The sequence below is a fragment of the Columba livia genome, chromosome 13 (assembly GCF_036013475.1).
Source record: "Columba livia isolate bColLiv1 breed racing homer chromosome 13, bColLiv1.pat.W.v2, whole genome shotgun sequence".
Lineage (NCBI taxonomy): Eukaryota > Metazoa > Chordata > Aves > Columbiformes > Columbidae > Columba > Columba livia.
The window spans coordinates 12,481,698-12,505,557 of record NC_088614.1 but is presented as its reverse complement, the minus strand read 5'-3'; the positions used below and the strand labels follow the sequence as shown (position 1 = coordinate 12,505,557).

The window sequence follows — 23,860 nt, the reverse complement described above, 5'->3', positions numbered from 1 at the left end:
TCTAGACAGGCAGGCCAGCGGGGTTTGGCAGGAGGGCCCTAGCGGGGAGCACCGCGCAGCGGCCCTGAGGCGGGAAAGTCCCGCGGAGACAGACGGTGAGCTCTGTCCCCTCCTCCGCCCTTTCGCGCTCCGCCACTATCCCACAGTGCTCCGGGGCACCGCCTGCGGGGCCAGCGATGCGCGGTCCGCTCCCCTTCATTCAAATGAGACACGGCGGGCGGCGGCGCGGGGCACTTCGGGAGTTGTAGTCCTTCGCGCCCTCCCAGTGCGGCTCCGGCGGCCAGAGGGACTCGCTGTCCCGGCGTGCCGCGGGGCGGGGCCGCCGGGGCGGGGCGAGGCGGGGCGGGGAGCGCGGGCGAGAGAGGCTGAGGGGGTTCGCGCCGCGCACGGTGCTGCCGCCGCCGCCATAGTGGGAGCCGCGGGGTGAGTGCGGGGGGCGGGGCGGCGGCGGCGGGTCCCCGGCGGGGCAGCGGGAGTGGGCCCGGCCGCCCGCGGCCCGGCACATGGCGCCGCCCCGCTCCGCGGCCCCGTGGTCCGGCCTTGGCCCCGCCGCGGGGCGCTGCCGGCAGCCGCGGGCCGGGCTGGGCGGGATCCGGCGGCTGGAGCCACCCTGACCTTCCCCGTCTTTGAAGTGCCGGCAGCGCGGTCCCCGAGGGGCGGTGGCCGGGGCCTGGCGCCCACGCTTACCGGCCGAGGGAGCCGAGCCGCCGCCGGCTTTGCCCGGGGCTGGGCGGGGGGGAGGGCCGGGCGGGGCCCTGCGTGTGCGCGGGCGGGTTGGTGGGCTGAGCGGGCGGAGGGTCCCCGGCCCAGCTCCGCCGGCTGAGGGAGCTGATCCCTCCCTCCGGCGGGTCCCCGGCGGTAACGGGGTGGCGAGCGCTGCTCCGGGCGCCGGCGTTCCTGGCCCCTCCCAGGAGGACCGTCCCCGCTCCGCCGTGCTCGAGGCTTTGCCGGCCCGGCGGGCTGAGGCACGGGGACTTCGCGGCACCGAGCCCGGTGCGACCGCCGCTTCTGCCGCGCGGTGCGGAGGTCGGGACGGCAGGTGGAGGGGACGGAGCCTCGGAGCTGCCGGGCGGTGGTTTGTGCGTTGTGGAGGCGTAGGTGAGTGTGCTTGGGCTGTTCTTGGTGTTCGTGCTGTGTTATTGTCCCACCAGGGGGTTGTGCGAGGACCGGAGTTAATCCGGTGTGGTTCAATCACTTTGTCACGTAGAAAATGAAAGGTGTGCGTTCCTTGGGGTAAAACTAGTAGAAGTGCTCGTGCTGGGTGATCTGCAGCAGGCGCCTGGTATTTCCATTGAGTTACCGGTGGCCAGTGTGATTCTACAAGAGGCGGGTTTTTTTCCTTCCACCTCTATAGCTGTTGTCACTTTTTAGCTTTAAAAACAATAAAAACCTGCAGAAATTTACAGTAGCAATTTACAGTTGCGTTTTGTTAATAGCAGATAGCTTTCTGAAGGTACTAAATCCCAAAGATGCTGTTCTTGGAATTCAAAGAACTGCCTGTCTGAGGCAGGCTGTGATTCTTCAGCTGTTCATTCTCATTAGAAGTCCCTCACTTCCAGTGTAAAGGTGCATTTTAGAGTTGGGTTTGAGGCACACGCATCACATTGCAGTCAAACTGGACCAAAGCCCAGGTAAATGCTGGAGTAGGAACCGGTTACAGATCTGTTACTTGAAAGTTAAATCTGATTGTTTAATTAGCTGCCTTCTCAAGTTATATTTTCTCGATTTCTCTTTTTTTCTGAGAGGAATTGTGTTCAAGCAATGCTTCCTGTGTTTGTGTGTGGTGACTTCAGGTTTTCTTTTAGCAGCACCAAGAAAAAAAAGGCATTTCACAGATCTCCACATAGACCAGAGAAATTACTGTATATAGTATTGTTACCAGTGAAACACATCATCTAGTTGAATATGGAATGACATTTTATCTCACTTTTGGACTATTTGACTGTTATCCCACTAGGGTCCTAATTATTATTTCATATTCCTGCCTAAAAGATTGCAGGTTATTCAGTAGATGTTTTGAAATATATTTGCATGAACATCTGTGTTTGTTCTGTTCTTTAGAAAAATGCAAGTAACACCTTTCTCTCTGCTGGGATTTGTTTTGTCTCTGTCATTAAAAACAGGATTGTCAAGTTATTGGTGGTGTGAAGTACGTTTCATGTAAGGATTACAATATATACTGGTAGCTAGTAACATTTGTAAGCATTATTTCTTTCAAGTGTTTTAAAACTCCTAAATATGTAGCTTAACAGACAGTTTTGATGTTCTTATTTGTGCATGACCAACTAGTGTGCCTACATACCATGGAAGTGGGGCTGCTGTGTGTTACGGGGGGAAAGAAGCAAAACAGGAGAGAAAATGTGCGATTTTGGAAGTGTAAGATGGTGAGGTAGATACCATAGCAAATATTTTGGTGACCCTTTTTTTAGGCGTATTTTGGAAATTTGTAGCTCAACCAAAGACCCGATACCAATTGTATGAAAGTAATGTGTAACAAGCCTTACTTACACGTGTAAAAAGCTTCCAGATCATAAAGCACATTGTAGAGAATTTTACCTATTTTGAATGTTGCCAGCCAATTGTAGAGGATGGTGTGGCTAAACGTAAAATCACGGGGTAATATAACACAAAATAGCAACGTTATCTTGGTCCTTTTGCATTTAGTGCTGCACCAAGGTGCCTAGGGTTACGTTTTTAGGGGTGCCTCAGTGCTATCTCATTTACAGCTGTTATTTTACAGCTGGCTGCTTTAAGTAAAGCAGTGATTGTTTTCAAATGTGGCGAACTTCAGTTGGGACCACAAGAAAAATTGCAAGGATTAAATTACAGTATTTGATAGAAGTTCTATTTAGAATAAAAATTAACACTGAGTATTATTTTGCTGCTGAGCTCATGAACAAACCTGTTCAATTTTTAAGTAATGATTGGTAGAGGAAAAAAAAGGGTTATAATTGTAGTATGACATCTTTGCTTTAACTTAAAAATCAGTTCCTAATTTTCTCTTAACCTGAAACAGCTGTCATGGTAGAGAAGGATAGATATAAATATCTTATATCCTGCTATTTCTTGGAGATTGAATGTTCTGTTACTGTGTCTACAAGGTAAAGAATATGGCTCAGCAGTTTTCCCCCTTCTTGCACCCCATTGCCTCATCTGTTACTTTAAAACTGGGCATTTTGGGGTTCATCCTGGGGAAAAGAGAAGTGGCTTCAGCCTTGTAAACTCAAATTCACTCTTTGGATTGCAGCAAGAACACTGTGGAAGAAATGACAAATGTGTAGCATTATCACTGTTGCTTAACAACAAAACATTATGTCTTCATAGCCAATTATATGTAATATACTATATGTCTATATGTTTGAAAATCACCTTGGGTGACTCTCTGTGACTCTTTTGGGTTATCAGGTTGCAGACAGGATGAACATCAAGCTGTAGGCACAGTGGCAGCTTTTTCAGAGTCCTTCCCATGGATTTTTACCAGTGGCCGTGTACTTGCTGACATCAATAACCAGAAAAACATACTTCAGGTTGGCATAATTCCTGCATTAATTTGTTTTAATGAAATTGGAGGAGAGGGATAAAAAGACTGAGAAGGGAAAAGTCAATTTATATTCCATACTTTTCAGAAGGAAACACACTGTGCCTTGTCACTCTTCCCCTTTCTCCCTTTCCATCCTTCCACAGTTCACATATCTAGACTTAATTATTTTTAGATCTGAAAGCGTCCTTAGAATAATGTAATTTCTTGCACAGCACAGCCCATAGCAATTACTAGGTGGAGGTCTGTGTTTAAATCAATAATTTCTGATTGTCCTAGAGCAGTAATTTCCAGATTGTTAACCTCCACAGATCAGTCAGCTACTGTGGAGATGATAGCACCGCTACTCAAGGGAAGCGCTTCTTTCAGTCTCTGAATGCGTGAAATTGCTCCTCAACTGGAAATTTTGTAGGTTTTTGAATGGAGAAAGGTTGACCACTGGTTTGGAATTTCACAGGAAGAGGTACAGTGTGTTTAAGATAAATGACTGATGATGTATTATGTCCCTGAGTAAGTTCCAGTATTTCATCATCTCTGTGTTAATGTGCATTCAGCCTGGCCTGGGCTTGTTTAGCCTAGAGAGGGCTTGAGCGGGGCTTAATCCTGTCAGACCGTGATCAGGAAAATGGAGCCAGGCTTTTCACAGGGGCACTTGGTGAGAGGACAGGAGACAAGGGGCATAAATTGGAACAGAGGGGATTGTGGTTGGAGGTGGGAGAGCTGCCCTCAGCATGGGGACAGTCAAGGATTGGAGCAGGTTACCCACAGAGATTATGGAGTGTCCAGCATCAGAGCTTTTGGGGATCAAAGTGGGTAAAGGTGGCGGCAACCTAGTCTGATCTGGCTGACCCTGCTTTGAGCTGGACAAAGTCCCTTGCAACCTGAATTGTTCTGTGATTCTATGATAATTTGCATAGTTTCTTCTGCTAAAGGGAGATGATCTGTTATCGAGCGATTCTTGGTGTAGGTGATGAGATGATCTGTTTAAGAGAAGATTAACTGGTCCTGTGATGCCAGTTCCATTGTGTTCCTAGAAAGTGTGCACAGGAGAAACAGAAAAGAGGTTGAAGGAAAAATAGTTAAAAACCTCTTTGTTTTACTTTTTTACTGCAGTCTAAAGACTGTTCACTCTTTTTAATCTGAGTGATTTAAAATAAATGCATGGTAGAAACTGTATGAACAATAGAAACTGAAAAAACTGAGATGTCTTTCATTGTCCTTATTTGCTCTTGTTAATCAGAAGTGAAGGGTGCAGCAACTGATGGTCTAAATTGTGTTTGCCGTGGATTCACATGTGCCCCTGGACCAACAGCACTGATTTAATCAGGGCATTGTAGCTCCCTTGTTGCACTGATTTTCAAATCTTCCAGAAAACAAGCTTGAATTCAGTCTTAAGAGAGTTTAACTTTGGTGCAGTGTTGCGTAGGGCCAGCTTTAATATCCAGGGAGCTTGATTTATTTATGCTCTGGTTACTTATGGAATAAGTGTATTCATAACTAGACAATAAATGACTTCTTGTGGGTTTTTTTTTCTCTGCTAGCACATTAGAATATATTAGTTTGAGAGTTTTCCTCTTTAAGTTCAGTGTTTTCTTTCCTGGTGTTCTGCAGATCAGAAAGTCTTTACCGAGATCATTTGCCTGTGATGGTTGTTCATTGATTCTTTGAAGGCAGCTTGCTTTTCAAATGTTGCAATCCCTGGGAGACCACCTTCATTTTCTTTAGCAATTTACATTAAACTCTACTGTTGTTCATATGCGTTTTTGTTGACATTTTCAGAAAATGTAGGATTCGTAGAGAAGTGCGGGTCTGCCATGCTTCAGTTCAAAAAGGCTTAATTTTTTAAATTGATAGCGGGCAGCTTACATATGTCCAGGTCTGATAATGCAGTAAATGCAGCTGTTGGTGGAAATGTTATTTGGTCTTTGTCCATAGTGCTGAGATGTGACAATAGCCCACCTGCTCCGAATGTGCTTACATATTTGAGGAAAAGTGGTTTCTTTGTTGTTTGACAGGTGACTTTTTCTACTTTTGTCAAGTAAAATGGTGACATTTCCTCGAATTACACCTCTGAGTAGCTCCGGTGATGCTGCTGCTTGAGCAGAAGGATGGTCTTTGTGCTTCAGTATGCTGACAGAACCATCTCCAGGTGGTTTTGTGGTTTGTTAAAGGAAGTAGCGGGAAGAGTTTTCATCCAGACCTTTTGCAGAAATGGGTATTTTAAGGCCTGTGTTCCCTGTAGGAGTTATGGGCCATCTTGGTGTGTTCGTGCTGGTCTCTCATCCCCAGAGTTAAGGCAGAGAAGGGAGAGGGATGAGTGTAGATCGGAACATCTAAGCTGTGACAGGTGATGGGAAAGATCCTGCATTTCTGGATTTTTTGTGGACAGTAAATCTATTGCCTGAGGCCAGTGTGACCTTGGTCTAATTCAAGGTCTCTTGTGGTCTATGTGAGACTTCTTTCTCTTCCAGTCCTCCTCGATCTCATACTTTTTTCTCTCTCCTTGGTCTTCCTACTGTTTGGGCTGTGCAGCTTCACATCATATTGGTTCCATCTGCCATATGTCAGAGTGATGAGGGGGAGTTTAATTCAGACAGTTGTCTCCCTCCTGAGCCTGCGTGCTGGTGGTACAGGACACAACAAGCTGGAGGAGCCTGTGGGGAAAGGAGGATGAGAGGTTTTTGGGTATAGCGCAGCCTTGGACATTTTGGCAAGGTCAAGCAGCAACAGAAGCACTGGGCAGGCTGGGCTGTCGGGATTGTGGGGCCCTGGGGAAGTCCAGCTGATGCAGGGCGGTCTGTGTAGGAAAGCCTGGTGTCGTGGGGAACTGGAAGTTCTGCGTGGTTGAGGATGTGGATTCCCTCGCCTGTGCTGCGGGATGATGGACGTGGGAGCTTCGCTTTGTGTTCAGGGTTGCTGTGTTTCCAAGGCTTTGTGCAGAAGCGGCAGCGCCAGGCAGAGGGATGAAGATACTGGGGACACCGTGGTACCTTGTAGGATGACATTTGTAGGAAGCGTGATGAGAGATGTGTAGAGTGCAAGAGTTTACCCTTGAGGATGTGTCAGTGTGCAGCTTGGCAAAGGTATTGGAAAATTTGATTTAGATGTCGCTGAGGAAAACTCCCCTGTGGAGCAGTGATCCCATTTCTGCAGTGTCAGCATATACCTGTTGAAGAGGGAGCTGCTGGCAGCTGCAGCTTTTGTGCTCTGTATTGGACTTCAGCTTGAGCACTGGCTGCTAGATGGTACTTGAGGGGGGAATAAAATCTGTAATAGAAGCAGTTTCCAAGAAATTGAGTAATGTGAGTGAAAGTATTATGCTCTGAGTTGGTGGCTCAGCTTTGCTGCTGTTAATCAAATGGGCTGTGATGTTCTTAACTGGATGTGATGAGGTAGGTTTGGTTTGAAGTAACAAAGAAAATTAATTAGCTTAAGGAAACTCTCCTTTTCCATGGGGGATTAAGGTGGAATATCCAATAACATACTTCTGCAGTGATAACTTTCAGCAGGTGCACTTAAAAGGACAGGTGTGCCACAACTTACGTGCTTTCTACCTTATCAAAACTTCTTTTATCTGGCTTGATACTAACTGAATATTCTTACCTCTAACCAAACTTTGAGTGAACTGTGGATAGATTTGGCTGGATGTCTCTGAGGTACATCAGTGTTGTCCTGTTGTGTGGGAACATCAGAACATGTGCATTCTTCCTAGTTTTGCAATAGATCTTAAGAGCCTTTTATATTACATTTGTGTAATTAAATCAGCCTAATATGTAGATACAATCTTATGTGGATTGTATCTCATTGAAAGGGACTGGACTGGATGACACAGAAGATCATTCCCATCTTGTTCTTTCTTTAGGTACATCTCTAAGCTTCTTACATCTATGATTACAGGCAGAAAATGCCAGCATGGATGAAAAGGCGACAGATCAGAAAAGGAAAATAAGAAAACCTTTTCAGGGAGAATGTGTTCAGCAACTTTTTCTCATGTAAAACAAAAAAAAAAAGTAGGTTTGAGTTGTTCAGGGTGTGCATTTGTTTTGGTTTTTTAAGCCTGCTGTACTTGGATGGATTTTTAATTTGCGATCTGTTTTCCTAGAGGAGTGACCACACTGGGTAAAACTTCTTCAGACTGAGTCATGTATTGCAAGTATTTGTGGAGCACATGTGATGGTGACTGATGCCAGATCATAGGTCTTTTTGGAGAAGCTCAGATATTAGTTATGTGGCAACAAGTCTTTGAATTTTTAGTCATGTTAGTGTGCAAGTTTACTGAGTTTGACCACATTGCCTAGGTGGCTGATACTGAAATAGGGATGTTTAAAAATAGGATATGTATGTTTCTATATTAAGTTCATTTTTTATATCATCCTTGAATAAAATAATTTTCTGAGGCATACTTGAGAACTCTCATGCAGCCAGCATCAGTTGGGTGGTAAAAACCATGGAGTCTGTGTCGTGCTTTTGTGGTGCAGTCACAACCAAAGCTCCTCCAGCTGAACCTTTCTTCACAGGCTATAAAATGTCCCTTTCTCAGCAGGGAGAACCACCTTGCCAGCTCTCTGCTGTCACCTTTTCTGCTCTGCAGATACCAACCATTTTCTCCCTCAAGTAGTCTAGGTATCTAAGCTCTGGCAGTTGTTCTTGGTTTGTGTTTTACTTTGGCAGTTGAATTTACCACCCCAAAAACTTGTACGCTGCCTCCTGTTATACCATTGATCTAATAGAAGATATTTCCTTTTCTGTAAGTCTGGCCAAATTTGTGTAACCTAAAAACTTTTGGCCTAGGGTTTGAACGCATTTCAGTTCCTATTTGTATGAGTAAATCTCAACTAGGCAAAGGCCTAAAACACAAGAAGAGCTTTCTTGTCTGATAGAAAGCTGGGCCTGGGAACACTGGATCTGGAGGTCTTATGTTTTTTGCTTCTCTTAGGAATTTGACAAACAAGTGTGTGAGTAATTCACAACTAAAGGAAGCCAAAATAACTGTCATGTCCTGTGTACTGAAACAGAATTTTCACACCTTAGGTGTTCTTCAGACTCACAGTGAAATACAGATCTATATGTCAAGGGTTCCTGGTGGGGGATTGCAAAAAGGGACTATGGCTGGCAGATCTTGATGTGTGACAAGTGTAACTTAGCTTGCTTAAAGTGAACTCTTAAAATGTAATGTAGTGGGTTTTTAGTGCAGCAGCATGATTGTGTTTTGACTTTTAGCACGATCCTTCAGTCATTTAGGGAGATACCAGGATAAAGAAAAAATGAATTTGCTTTCTTGAAAAAATTAGTGGGATGGTAAAGCAGTTGTCTGTACTGATGGTGTGTGATAGTTTCTAGGCTGGATCTGACTGGATTGCTGCACATGCTGGGTGTTTAATCCCTCTAAAATAGAGGGACTCATATTCAGAGTGTGTGATGCCACTGAGGTTCCAGTACATTCACTGGGAACTGTAGATTCACACTACTGTGAAAAATCGTGGTTTGCATCTTGAAATTACTACAGACTCAAAGATAAACGTTGGATATATTTCAGCCATAGTGACAGAGGAGTCTTAAAAAGTAAGCTTGTGTTAAGCAAAGAGCTAGTGAGTTAATTCCTGTTGTGTACCATTGGAAGGACAGTCTTCATTAAAATGGCTTGTGGATGGTGAAATACCAGAAGAGCTGGACAGGTAAATCAGTTGGTATAAGCTGCTTGCAGACAATCCATATTAACACGTCAGTTGTTTACAGTAAATGAGATCAAGTCAAAATAGCAAGTGCTAGCCAACTTTTTCAGATGGTGTCATTTTTAAAATATGTGAATATAGGATGCTAGTGGTTATTCGTTTTTGTTCTTGTTCTCCACTTTTGCATGTGAGCTGTGACCTTCCCACTGAAATAGCTCTAGAAATCGGCAAATACTATAATAAGAAATGAAACCATTTGGTATCCAAGATTTTTTTTTTCACAGAAGCCTAGGATACAGTGATGAGATTTGTCCCTATTTCTTCCAAAGAAAATGTCTGGCCAGCTGAGAGGATCTGTGTTTATTGGTGCTTAATACACAAGCCAAGTGCTATGCTTATTTATGTGAATGTCCTTTCTGATGATTTTTGTTTGTTTACAGCTTTAGGTGAGGATTCAGAATGGGAGACAAGCCTATCTGGGAGCAGATTGGGTCCAGCTTTGTACAACATTACTACCAGATTTTTGATGCGGACAGGACTCAGTTAGGAGCAATATATGTAAGTATGTACAAAAAGGGGGCTGGGGCTCTCTCCTGTTGTCTGTCTAGGTTTCCCTATTTTGATGTGCAGGAACATGCAGGGTAGGACAGTGGGTTTTATCCTGAATCCAGAATATCAGTCAGTGCAATCACACTTACTCAACTTTTATTTATTGCATTTCTTTTACAGTTCATTTCTATTTTGAGCTTTATATGCCTTATCTATAGGCATTCAGAGTCATGAAAGCCCCAGATGGCTGTAGACAGTGGCTTGGAGTGGAGTGGGCTGCTGATGATGCTGTGATTAAATTATTTGTAAAAAAGCCTTAGTTCACCATTGATTTACAGGTGTGGATTTGCTTGGATCCCTCATGAAGTAGGATGTGATTTAAGTCCTACTCTATTATTAGAGTTCTTGCAGATGTTTCTTGGATCTCATGCTGTATTAATCCTCAGAATATTAAAATAAATACAAAATTTTGAATCCAGTTTAAACATTTAGACTTTAATAAAGGAATGTAATATAAGTTTAAATTTCTTCAAAAGCTGGATTTTTATTTTTGGCCCTTATTTGGGACAAAATAGATTTGATTTCCAAAATTTAAGACTGTAACTATCAAACCCAAGGAACATAGAATCACAGCTGTTACTTTTGAGGGAGGACTCCTCCAGAACATGCAAAGTGCTCTGTGTATGGAGCTGATTACTGGTAGTGCGGAATGTTGCTGGGTGACTGAGATGTTTCAGCAAGATGCTCAAGTCCTGCAAGTCTTCCAGTAGCATATCCTGTTTTTCTGACCTGTTTTAAACTGCTGGATGAATTGTATGAAGCTTCTCCAAGCTCTTGAGGATTGAAACTGTTGCATGAACATCATCAGACACCCCTCTTTACACCTCAATGGTATCCACCTGCACTGATAGCATTTGCTCTTTGGATTGTGGTATGTTTGCTATCTGCTAGATTGCCTTATTTTGGCCAAGAAGCTGTGTGCAGAGAGCCTAAAATGCAATAAACAACCCCAAGTAGCCTGCGTTCAATCTACAGCTCTAAATATGACGGTGCTTAGCAGTTTTTGTCCATGTTATTACCAAAATACATTCAGAAAACTGGTGATAAGTACAGGCTAATTTAAATTCCTAGAAATGTAGCCTTCCACACAACAAACTGCTGAGCTTTTTTACACCCTTTGGGTCTTTTTGCCTTTTATTATGCAGTGGAGATACCTGTGCAGATGTAGTTGGGAGAGCTGCTCTGCAGGTCACTGGTGTGTGTTATTTTTGTGGCGTTCCTGAACTATGGAGGATGGGACCCTGTTTTGTGTGACTAAAATGCACCAGGGCCACAAATTGTCTAAATTAGAGGAGGTTCTGCAGAAATGCACTGATGAGCTTTTTGCCTTCTGAGATCCTGGGCGAGCAAATGAATTTTACAGTATGCAGGAACAGAGCAGGGAGCTCTGGGATTTGTTTTGCATCCCTGTATCGATGCTTCCACCGTAAGGTTCAGTTTTCTCCTTTAGTGGTGTAATCCAAGTCACTTGAGCTTTTGTCACCCATTCCAGGTGGGGATCTGGGCCAGTCACTTTTGCTGTGAATTGCTTGAGTTATGGGAGTTGGAGCACTAAGTCAAAGACGTGTTTTGCAGGAAAATGCTGTAGCCACTTCTCTTCTCTGTTTTGCGTGTGTGGCTACTTATAATGAAATATTATTTTTATGCTGCCTTCTCATCTGTATGGCTTTTGGGATAGAGGAGGGGATGCTTTTTGTTCTTGAAGCAGTTGCTCCCAGATTGATGCAGCATGTGGCTATGGAGATAACCCATGGCAGAGAGTTCAGGTGAACACTAATTAGGTACAGTGTGAAGTTGCAGTGTGTTTCAGGAACAGCATGTTTCCTTACCAACTTAATATATGTCCTCTGTTGCTCTTTGAAACATCAGGAGGGCCCTGCACCACCATGTGCTCGCGTGCTGATTGCTGAAGTGGGTTCAGTAAGGCAGGTTCTGGGTCCTGTCTGCTTTTGTGGCTTTCCATGCTTGAAGGCTGTAATTGGAATGCTTGAGAGGATGGCCCCGTTCCCTGGTACCGCCACCTTGCTTCTCAAGTGATGAGCATCAAGCCTTGATGTCATGTAAGGTGCAGGTGGTGTCAGCCAGATGGCTTGCTGTGTAATTTAGATTACACAGTCTAAGTCCATTTACTCCTTCTAAGTCCATTTACTCCTAAAAGGGACATGTCTGAACTTAAGAGGAGGATCTATTCAGGGCCTCTTCACCATACTGCTTTTGGTTACATTGGTGACCCTAAAATGCTTTGTGCTGTTGCCCCTGGTCTCCTGCTTTGTCCTGGCTCCTGCTGTATAGTGCCTTGTGATGTTACATGAAGGACCAGAAGCTTTTTTTTAGAGCAATTGTGACTACTGTGCAGGTTCAGCACAGCATGAGTGGCTGAAAGAACTGGCTTTTTAATATGGTGTGGGTCAAAAGCAGATCCTGGACAATCTAGCAGAGAGCAGACAAATAGAGCTCTTTGGCATCTCTCATTTTCTGCTGAGATGTTTGGAGCTTCAGGGACAGTTGAATATTGGATGAGGAAGAGCCAGGAATCATGTTCTTGGGGATACTTAAAAAAGTGGAATTAATAGCAATCTGTGACAGGGTGCACAAGAACTCGGGCTACCACATGGGGGGGCAGACTGAGCTCAGTGGAAACCAATTTAAATTTGTCTGTTTGCCAAGGTTTAAAATTGGATTTCAGAAGGCAGAGCTATGTCAACAATAGGATTTTGTGGCTGTTTTAAACAGTGTCTTAAGAATAACAGGAAGTTTCTTGCTGCCTGTTGCCCTGACACAGCACACTCAGAGCCCTGTCCCTCATATACTGGAAGAGCTTGTAGGCTGAAGCACCTGGATCACATCATGTCACACTGGACAGTCTGTCAGAAAACCTTAGAGGCACATTCTGCTTCTTTGGGTGTGAGTAGGGTATTCAAATCCGTACCTGAGAGGTAAAAACAAACTGGTGGTGCAACTCATCTTGTCAGATTTCTTCTTATATTTTTGTCTGTTTACATGCTTGGGTTTATGTCCGTAGATTTTCTGTGTGTGTGTGTCCTGTAGATTTTCTTTTGAAAGCTAACTTCGGTCCAAAGGCAAGAACTTTTTTGCTGGTAGAATGATGATAACGAAATTTAATCTACTTAATTTCTAGTTGATTATTCAGCGCTTTTTCAGTGGCTCTTTGTGGTTTCTTTCCATTTCTCTTTGAGGTAGTTTCCAAAAAGCTGGATTCTAATGATGTATGCCAAGTAAATGAAGTCTTCTACCAGGATTGCTTAAGGGTTACCTAAGCAGGTTGATGAATTTTTTTCTTTTCCCCTCAGATTGATGCATCATGCCTTACGTGGGAAGGACAGCAGTTCCAGGGCAAAGCAGCTATTGTTGAAAAACTCTCTGTAAGTCTGTAATCTTATCAAATGTTTTGGGAAATAGTTCTGAAGACTATAAATTAATTGCTTCTGAAAATTGATTTTGACTTCAGCAGTTTAAAACTCTCGAACATGGGACTTGTGCTTCCAGCTTTTGGTCAGAAAATGCTACCTGTGATTTAGTTCTGTGTTCCATTGGTGGCTCTAGTGGTGGAATGTTAATTGACTTTGTTAGTTTGCGAGGTCATTTTGTCACTGCAATTGCATATGGCATTATAGATTTATTTTTTGAAAGTATAGCTCATAAGCTGACCCCATGATCTAAAGGAATGAAAGCTGGGTTTTTGTTGTTTGAAAGCGTGCCAAGGAAGTAGCAATAGCAAATACTTTCTTCAGATATGGCTGTGATAAGAGGCTCAACATGTTACAGCAAGGAACAATTTATTTTCTGATACATAAACTGCAAATAAGTTCTGTGGTGGAGAACCTGACTTATCCTCAGTGCAGCATTTGTCAGCTGTTCAGTTATGGGCAGTTACGGTTCACGACTTTGAAACCAGCATTCCTGCTTTATCAAGTGAGAGGAAAGCATTTCTTATTGTGTAGAGACTAAAACTTTCCCTTCATGTCCATTTAGTTAAACCTGGACAAGCTTTATCTTTCTGAGTCAGTCTGTGCTTCTGTTACAAAACAAGGTGCACTTGTAAGCTATGAGACTAGAAAGTTTGTTTCTCTTGCAAGATACATCCTTCAAGTCCTCAGACATTCTGCTCAGAGCGTGGTCTGATATAACATTTTTAATACACATTGAGAAGAAAAATGTTTGTAACCTGGGGGCTTGTCCTGTTGTACAGCTGCTGCTCCTGTGCTTTGGAATTGCTGCTTTCATCCAGGACAATCTTTACTGTGAGGGCAGAGGTTTGTTCTTGGATCTGTTTTAGGTGCCTGCATTGCCTTAGAGAAGGCCACACACCTCAGAATAGCACAGCTTGCAACTGCTCACTTCTAGATGAGATACTCAAGCTCCAGAGTTGCTTGTTTGTGTACTCAGTGTTCTTTAGACCTCTGGGCTAGCAGCCATTTAGATACCATGGCCAAGCAAATGCTTAGCTGGTTGGGTGTCTCTGACTGCTGCTTTGGACTTGGCCCAGTGCAGATTGGCCCTTTTCCCACCACAGAGTTACTCATCTTTACCTGCCCTGTCTGTGGTCCAAGTTGGATTTTCTGGATTCTTGTGCCTGCTGCACAGTCTTGCTTGGTGAGTGAAGACTTTGCTTCGGGAGTTTCTCTGACTTGTGTCCATCTGCTTAAAGTAAGGAGGAAATCTTCCACTGCCATTGCTTGTTATGGGGCTGTATCGACTTACCATGACTGTAACATCTTTCAGCCTACCACTGTCAGCACTGAGCTACTTGGGCTCTCTTTGCTGTTTCCATTTAATGTGCTCATCTGCTCTGTACTTCTGGAGTTCCTTAGTTGAGCAGATCACTGAAAGTTTGACACTGGAATTCTTTTGCATTTCTGCTGTCTTGTGTTCTTCAGTGCGTGGCTGATTAATCAGTGTAAGCACCAAGAGGCAGGATTGTCTTTTACAGCAAGTTCTCTGCTGTGTATCAGCAACGCCATGGCACCTTTTCAACCTGCTCTGTCAGATGACGCTAAGACAGTAGCGTGAGGTTGTAAAGACATCGCTCTGCCAGCACTGGGGCACCTGGACCGTGCGACAGAGTGAGAGTTGACACTTGTTCCTTTTTTCTTAACTGGTGCTGGACTTAGGAGTTGTTTTAAATAGAGTGCCTGTCCTAATCAGAAGGCAGACTGATTTATGCTGAATATTTGAGATAATCCTGTAGTTCTTCAAATGTCCTGGACTAAGGAAGAAGCTGGGACATGTAGCTTTGTTGCTAGGTTTTTAAGCCACTTGACTTCATTCTTGTGGAATTTCTCTTACCTGACTTCAAGGATTCCACAGTTCTGATAGTGGAAGCCAAGGCATTTTAGTGTCAAAGGACACTAAAAGCCTTGGTTGTTGTGTGGCTTCTCACTTTTTAGTTGCTTGTATTGTACTCTTCATATCAAGAAATGCTTCTCTCCAGTACAGATGGATGTCTATAAACAACCTTACTTTAAGGTAGCTTCTCTCCATCCTAAAAATCAGTGGTTGTTCTTGGTCAACCATCTTTCCTTTGTATTCATAGCAATTTTAACAAAGTTTGGAATTTTCTCTGTTCAGTGCAGAGGAACTTTGTGTCTCCATCATATGAACTTTCAGCTTGTAGATGAACTGAAGCTCTTTGGGCAGTGTAATTAGACTTGGAAAAGGTACTGCTTAATGTACATGATAACATTTTATGTCTTGATGCTTGAAAAACACAACTGTTAGGATCAACCCAGCCTGAGTAGTGTCGAGTTGCGACAAGTTTCCACGCAGTATTACCAAAATAGTCTTAACACTCGTAATGTTGGATTTGCTCAATTTTTGTTAAGTTAAATAATGCAATGACTGTGCATTTCCTTATTTTGCTTTCTTTTAATTGCAGAGCCTCCCTTTCCAAAAAATACAACACAGCATCACAGCACAAGACCACCAGCCTACACCTGACAGCTGTATACTCAGTATGGTAGTGGGACAGCTTAAGGTAAACTCCTTCCATTACAGGTTAACAAATGCTTATGTCTTAAATTTTTGCATGATTCTAAATCATCCAGTATCTCTAAATATTAAAATGCTCTCTTGGTGGGGAAGGAACACTGGTAAGCTTTCATTGGGATGTCATCCTTCTTCTCTTCAAGACTCAAACTGCTCATCCCTTCAGATAACTAGCACTAGGTAAAATAACTGTAATTTTACAGTTGTATGTTCCTGCCAAACAAAGTACCCTGGCTTTACCGTGAATACAAATATCCTATAGACTCTAGAAGCATCAATACTTCCCTTCCTCAGTTGCACTTAAAAGAACCATTACAGTGCTCTTGGGCAACATAAGCATTCCTGGTTTAATGTGCTCTTTGATGTAACGTATGCATCGAGCTGTGATTTAGCAGACTTTTGGCTAGCTGACAACCCTTCAGTAAGACTGTGCTTTTTCTTTGCTGACGCAGGACACAAGAATACAGGCTTGGTGGTAATGCAGTCTAGTACCTCCAGACAAAACTGGTTTGGCGATGGCAATATAGGCTCTGAGCACTGTTGAAACAGCTCCTTCTTATAAAGAAATTGGTTATTTTTCAGGCTGAAGTGTGATTACATTGCTGTTTAAGTTATACTACTGAGCTGTGTAAACTTAGCCAGGCTCCTGTTCTTTTGAGGAAATGTGCTACAGACTTGTAAATTAATGAGACTACTTATTACTGAAAGAAGTTGTCCTGGAATCTGCAAAAAAATATCCTGTATGTAAAGTCAGCTGTAGGTGCAACCTGCTCACAGTGGGCAGTGTTTATTTTAAGAGGGTGAAATTACATAGCAATAGTTAAAATTGTCAGAGTTAGTCTTGCAGGGTTTGGCCCAACCTTGCTGTCACGTCAGAACTCTAAAGCCATCCAATTTTTAGAGTTACCTGAACCCCGTTTCTTTTAAAACAGCTATTTAGGTTTCTTTTTCCTGTTAACTCTGAATGGCACCTCTGGCATCAAAACATTCAAACTTCACTGGCTGTGCTGTTAACTAAGCAAACACAGGCCTGAAAGTTTGAATCTGCTTGCTTAGCTACTCTCTTTAATCATTTTGGGCTGGGCAGTTGAGCGGTTCCCAGTGTATTGCATCCACTTTGAAGCCTAACACAGGTGGCTTTGGCTCTGAATAAAGTTGCTCCTGCTTCCAGCTGCCGGTTGGACTCCAGCGTTCTTATTGCTCAATCCTGCCTGCACACACTCTGAGGAAAAACAGCCACATGTGGCCCCAGAAAGCCCTGAATTGCAGGACAGGTGTGAAGTCAGACATGCTGATCTCATCCGTCTTACTCTTGGGTGTGCGCAAAACTCAATGATGTCACCAAGACATTTTGACTCCATATCTTGGGCCAGTCACATCTGCACCTGGTTTTGCACAGTCATGTTTTTAAGGTTATTACATTAAATACATCACAGCTTGCAACACTGTGTTGAATCCTGTGGCAAGACACCAAGTTCTTAAAAGATTCTGTGAGGCCTTTGAGTTTTCTCATCCTTTAGTGTGGTCATTAAGGCTGTAGATGCAGTCCAGGAGCTTTCCACAAATACCACAGCTTGGAGTAGTATTTACTGTTTTTATCCTCTGAATAATTTCAGCAAGCTAAAATTATTCAGAATAATCAGGGGTCACGTAATAGTGCATCTAGGTAGCTGGAAAGAACATACTTGATTAAAGTGTGCCTGTTGTCATGATCAAATATAATTTATTTGTGAATTTTTAGGAGGAGAAGCAACATTTTTCTGCTTTTCACATGTATGTGTCTCCAATCCTAGCTTTAAAAATGGCTGGGAATGCTATTCTGCACTGAGGAAGTGTCCAGAAAGTCAAAGTCAACTTAGAACTTCTGGCTTCTGTCTTGTGTGATACTTATATAGGTAGACAAATGAAATGATCACTAGCGGTCTGTAGCGTGACACAAATGTGAACCTGGTTGTCATATATAGAGAATATTTCTTCATTATGCTAATGCATATGTGTTGACAACCATTTTAATGCATCTCAGTGCTGTTCTCAATACAGCACAGTAACTGAGGACAACTGGGTTCTGTTTGTGCACCTTAACAAGTGGGTTGTCTATAGCTGCAGTTAAACGGGACACACTTCAACACACAAATCTGGAGCTGCACACTGAGCGTTATTTGAAGGCTGCCTTCTCAATTGTGTGGCTGTTCTGCACAGCTCACATCTGTTGGTCTTGAGAAAAACCGTAGAGAAATTTACACAAGGAATGGCTCTTTCACACCATCGGTAGCGGGGTTGGAAGGGAAGAGCTGTGCTTCCTGCTTGCTGTTCAGTTTTCTTTTTTCGTGAGACTGTGAGCCGAATTCGTCAAAGCCCAGTGTAATTAGAGCATATGCTTTTGAGTCCTCTGCAGTTTTTCAAAGCTTGCGTTGTTTTATGTAATGGAGCGTGCATAATGCTTTTGATAGAGTAATCCAAGAAAATAATAATGGCAAAATACCTGTAGAATGCCCCAAGAAGTCATTCTTGGCATTATATTTAAATGAATTTTCTGAGGCTTTAGTTGCTTGCATTGCTAGTCCCCAAAATTCAGTGGAAACTCATTCTTAAGTGAGCTGGGTACATCTTGTATTTCTTCCTTAAACCATTATATTTTGATCCTGTTTGATTTTTAGGGAGGGAAAAAAACGGCAGGAAAAACCTTCCACTCTTCCTGCATATACTGTGGGGTGAACTACTGAATTGTCACAAAGCCTGAGCTCTCCTCTTAACTGTACAAGAAATAGTTCTGAAGAAATAATGGGGCCAAGGACTGTTACTGTCAGCCTCTGGTTTTCCTTTACCAGATTATTATGCCTCAAGTAAATCTGCAGGTGTGGGTTGTTCTGAGCCTTTTGCCTCCCCTGCTGGGGATTTAACTGGGGTCAGTTGAAATCATTGCAGCCCTGTGAACATGTCATGTTGTGTATCTGCCTCTGTGCTGCTCCAGTCTACAGCCCAGCGTGCCAATACCAATATGAACTGTAAATTAAAAAAAAAAAGCAACATGTTTTGCAGCAGAATAATCATCTGCACCAAGAGGACTGGACAAAACAGCTTCTTGGAGAAGTTGTTGGAGAGTAATAGAGCATCTAAGTAAGGTAAATGGCAACTAGTGAGGATCTAACATGCTGGCAGAAACAGTACAGTACTCGCTTTCATTTAAAAGCTTATTTTCAAGCAAACATATGAAAGATCCTCTTTAATGGATGTTGGGATAGATAGTAATTTTTTTAGCCTTTTGTAGAGGTACAATAAACATATAAACGTGCCTCCACTTATTCCAATTCTGTTATCTTTTTATGATTATTGCTATTGATTGTCTGGGTGCATGCTTGTTTCATCTAGGAAGAGTAAGCATCAGCTTAAGCCTTTTAGGAGTGAGTCTTATTTGGTGTGACACTACTTTTGCAAATGTGCGTCCAAAATGTCACCCAGTATTCTCAGTGTGCTTCACCTAGTAACGTATTTCTCCTGTCCTGCTCAGGCAGACGATGACCAGGTTCTAGGCTTCCACCAAACCTTTTTGTTGAAAAACTTTGAAGGTGCCTGGGTGTGCACCAATGAAGTCTTCAGGCTAGCCCTCCACAACGTTTAACCCTCTGCCTTACCTCTCTTCCACGCAGTCCTCGCTGCCCTGGCTGAGTAAGAAGTGCTCTCTCTTCTCGCTCTTCTCTCCCTTGAGCTCGGCTCAGAAGCATGGCTGTGGCTTGCACCTTCTCAGAGCCACATGGCACATCTGTGGCTTTCCCCCAGAGTGTGAATTTTGAAGTCATTGTTGCAGAATTAATTGGGAATAACTAATTGTTGTGCCGTGTTTCCTAGTCTTAAAAGGGAAAGGAATTTTGCAATTAAAATCACTGGATGTTTTTGTAATGCATGCTGAACGCTTAAAGCATTGATTAAAGCCTGTTAAATGAGGCTTAACATCCGACAGAACCTGCTGTCTTAAGTCATTAGCCTTTCCTTGGAGATGAGGAGAGCTGCAAGCCTGCATTTCAGTCAACAGTTGCTGTGGGGTGCTGGTGAAAAAGTAAAGTCATCTCTGACCAGACAAGAGGAGAAAAGTTGTGTAGCCAAACTTGGATTGCAAAGTGATGTTGCATCTAATACTCTGGCGTGAGCCCCGGCTCTGTGAGCTGACGACTTTCTCCAGTTTTGGGCCTCCAGGTCAGAAAGGAGGTAGAAAAACTAGCAAAGGTCAAAAAGCAGCCAAAATTGCCATTGTTGGAGAGCTTGTAGAGCAGGGAGATGAGGCGGCTAAGGGCAATCTGCCTGAAATGGGGGTACAAAGTCACCGAATACTTCAAACAACCTGAAAGCAAACTGTTCTTAGTGGTGCCAGACAGTGTAACAAGGGACTGTGGTTGCAAACCAGAACTTGAGAGGTTCAGATTGGACACAAAGGAAGCAGAGGATCCTTCCAATCTGATTCTGTGACATTTTAATTTTAGTTCAAAGATGTCACAAAAGAATTTGATCTGCATAAAGGAAAGCTTTGTGGGAAAAATAAAGCCCTCGTGTTTCAAGCCTGGGCTCACGTCTGGAATGCAAATTTTGAGTTGGACATAGCTGAATTTAGAATGGAAAGTGAGGGTGAAGACTTTCAGTGAGGTTATGCGAGCTGTGATGAAGATCCAAAATAAAATGGGATAGGATTAGTCTGTGCCTTATAGAGCATCTCAAGTCACTCACCTGTGGGTCTTTGCTATATATTAATAGGAGCTATTCAGAACTTTGGGAACAGACTATAAACTATTTCATTCACCCTAAATATAGTCCAGGATTTTCCTTGTTTTGAAAGTATACTGCCTGTGTGCTATGAAGACATAACATGAAAGGAATAAATAAAGCAGTAAGATGTGACTTCATTGTGGAGATTTGCTATACATACAACAGCAAGTGTTTGGAGAAGAATTCCCTTCTCTTTTGATTTCCATGTGTCTAGTCCTGAACTGTGTAAGAAAGGAAGAAATTCTCCTCAGGCCAAAGCACCAAGAGCTGCAGTGTAACTGGGCTTATCAGAAATCGAGGAAACCTACACTAAAACGAGTCTGGTGGTGGTATGTCTTCTTCCAGAGGTGTATTTTCAAAATGTATTCATGTCAGTAATGACACACTCAAATTTCGTGTGGAAGTTCCTTTTGCATCTTGTAATAGATGTCTCAGTGACCTAAGAAGTGGAGACCATAGAGCAACTGAGAGTATACCAAATGCTTATTAATTGTGTTAATTAGAAGTGGTTCAAGCTGAAATGATTCTGCCTGGCTGGTTTAAACTAAGCCACTAGAAAGGTGCTTTATAAAGCCATATGTCAGAATTTAAAGTACAGTGCCCTGATGCTACTGAGGTTTTTTAAAATTCCTTCATGTCCATGAACCTACCAACTATCAAGCATTAGGGAGACTATATGAGGATGTGTTATATTAGATATCTAGGAAGAGCTACAAAAGGCATAAACCTGTGGCTTTTGGTGCACAGGTCACCTCTGCAGGATGGATAAGCAAGTATCTTTTCTGGGCAGATCTAATAATAATACTTGCCCTGAAATAATTGGCACCACTGCTACCATTTGTGCTAATGAACTAAATAGCTGGCTGGTCTAATCCAGCATAATTGCTTGTGTTCACACTGTGCTGATTGTTGCGGAGCCTCTGCCTAATGCAAAAGGAAGCGTAGATCAATGTGAGCAAAAGCTGCCCAGTTCATCAGCCTGTTGAACAGTGACTTTATTGGCACTTTTCTTGCCTGAGGATTTTTCTTTCATCCATCTACTGAACACTTGACTTGCTTGTACTTCTGGCCTTGTTGCCATCCTAATTGCTGGTTGTAGTAGCTTCCTCAGTCACTTTTTCCTTCATGGTTTTATAGTAATTTGATATCTTGCCTGTCCTCCCCACCCTGATCATGCTTTGGGAAGCTAGAGAGTCATACTCAGTTTACTTTCTTGAGTAGGAAACTGTCTTGTAGCTGGATCATCTTTCTTGTCCTTCTCTGGTCTTTTCTTATCGTGTCATTTATTTTTTTTAAAACAATAAGAAATGCATGCAGGATTTGACATGTGAGTGCTCTCTGTGTATTTATGCGGTTACTTATTTATAGATTTTGGTTACCTGCTCCTTTCCTAATAACTGCTAACACTGTGCTTGCCTTGATAGCTTTTGGGCTTTGGGCTGGTTAAGAAAAAAAAGAATAAAATTGTACATCATGATTTCAATTTCAGTATCGCTTTGCTGAGAGGCAATAGCTAATCTATGGCCCTTTTTGGTTTTCCTCCACGGATTAGCATATGCTTACTGAAACTACGCTTCATCTACACCTTATTTTCTGGGCAGTTGTCACTTTGAAAACCCTGCAGTGGTTTTAGATTTGAGTTCTGCATTTACACGCGCTTGATCCTACCAGTGCTCTGGCAGACTTGCTGGTTTATGATAACTGATGTCCTTTCACATTCATTTTATCACTCATATGAATATTACTTTTTTAAGTAAAGATTTTTTTGTTTGTTTCCTTATTTTGTGGTCTGCTTTGCTTTTCAACCTTTTCACTTGCTTTTCATGGTGGACAGCAGCAAAGCATTGAGAGTAAACATTCAGCATTTCGACAGTCTGTCTCATGTGCACTGTTCAGATTAAATCCTATTCTGTGATTTCCAGCTGATTTGGGAATAATTTCCGTTGTTTTGAGGCTTTAATTTCTGCCTGCTGTCTCTGAGGAGACCAGTAAACATTAGGTGGGAGAACTAGTCTCCCTCTAATGCTATTTTCTACTTTTATAGTGTCTGCACTATATTTATTATATTGCTATAACCTGCCTAGATGAATTGTCAAAGGCAGCAGTTGATGCCCTGCTGCAGAGATCGCTGTGCTTAGAACATCTCATCGCAGCTCCTGCAGATACTTCACTCCCTCTGAGCTGTTCTGGGCATTGGAAGTGGCAAGTGCCATGTCCCTGGGCAGCTGGACCTGCTCTGGGAGAGCTGTCAAAAGCCTCGGTCATTCCCTAGATGATCTGGGCAATACTGTTGATAGTGACTTCTACAGGAACTCCCTTTGGTCATCAACCCAAAGTACAGCAGCTAAAAATAACTTTAAAACACTTCCGTTTGTAGTTGATTCCTGGTCAAGGCCCAAATGAAGTTTTGGTTTGGCACTGAGGCAGGCACACTCTTAGCTGTGTTGTGAAGCTGCTGGAATGGGATATCTGCAAGTCTTGCAGAAAACCCCAACTTCAGATGCCATTGCAGGATTTCTGTGTCCTCGGGCCCCAGGCTTTTGTCTGCAAAGCACCTTGGAACAGAACCTCTGGTTGTATTTGTGTCTCCGGAGGTACCAGGCGTCTCACAGCATGTGACACCACTGTTAACATCAGCTTTTAAGTTGTCTTATGAGTTTCAGAATATATTTCTCAAAAAAGAGCTTTTTGAACATTTTTTTTCTCCTCTCTTTCTACAGGCTGATGAAGACCCTATCATGGGATTCCACCAGATGTTTCTATTAAAGAACATCAACGATGCCTGGGTTTGCACCAATGACATGTTCAGGCTAGCACTGCACAACTTTGGCTGAGCTGGCGATCCCGAGGCACCCATGCTTTTTTTGGTTGGATTTTTTTTTCCATTTTCTTTTTTTTTTTGTTTTTCTCTTACTGGTATTATTCACACTCACGGAACATTCCAAATATCATACACAAACCTGCGACCCTGCAGAGCGTGAGCGAGCAAGACCTGAGACCTGCCCTTCTGCTGAGTTTACATTGTCACTAGATGAGTTCTTGTGCATGATGTTTGGAAGTTTGACTTCTTAGCTGCATTTGACAAGAGAAATTTGTGTTGTACCAGCATGCCTCGGAAAGAATTTATAATGCAAAAGGTTGTTGTTTATGTACTGACAAGATGCTCTATAACCCAAAGAAATGAAAGAACAGCAGCCTGTACAGCCCAGATATTGATTTGTTCAGATGTTTCAATGCTACATTACACAATAAAACCATAAGATTTTCTTAACAGTTTAAA

At 42.9% G+C, this 23,860-nt stretch overlaps 1 protein-coding gene across 11 annotated transcripts; it reads left to right on the top strand.

Moving 5' to 3' along the window:
- Positions 1-280: 280 nt before the first annotated feature.
- On the top strand, positions 281-23,860 carry NUTF2 (nuclear transport factor 2). Of its 11 annotated transcripts, none has more exons than XM_065029132.1 (7): positions 350-423; positions 2,124-2,160; positions 3,406-3,527; positions 9,651-9,768; positions 13,131-13,202; positions 15,716-15,814; positions 23,301-23,860. In XM_065029132.1, exons 4-7 carry the CDS (start codon positions 9,670-9,672, stop codon positions 23,412-23,414), a joined length of 384 nt encoding a protein of 127 aa, XP_064885204.1. In that variant the 5' UTR covers positions 350-423; positions 2,124-2,160; positions 3,406-3,527; positions 9,651-9,669; the 3' UTR covers positions 23,415-23,860. The 11 variants fall into 11 exon arrangements, with proteins under 11 accessions (XP_064885201.1, XP_064885209.1, XP_064885203.1 ...); XM_065029136.1 differs by having other exon boundaries at positions 354-423; positions 2,124-2,149; XM_065029134.1 differs by having other exon boundaries at positions 369-423; positions 2,062-2,149.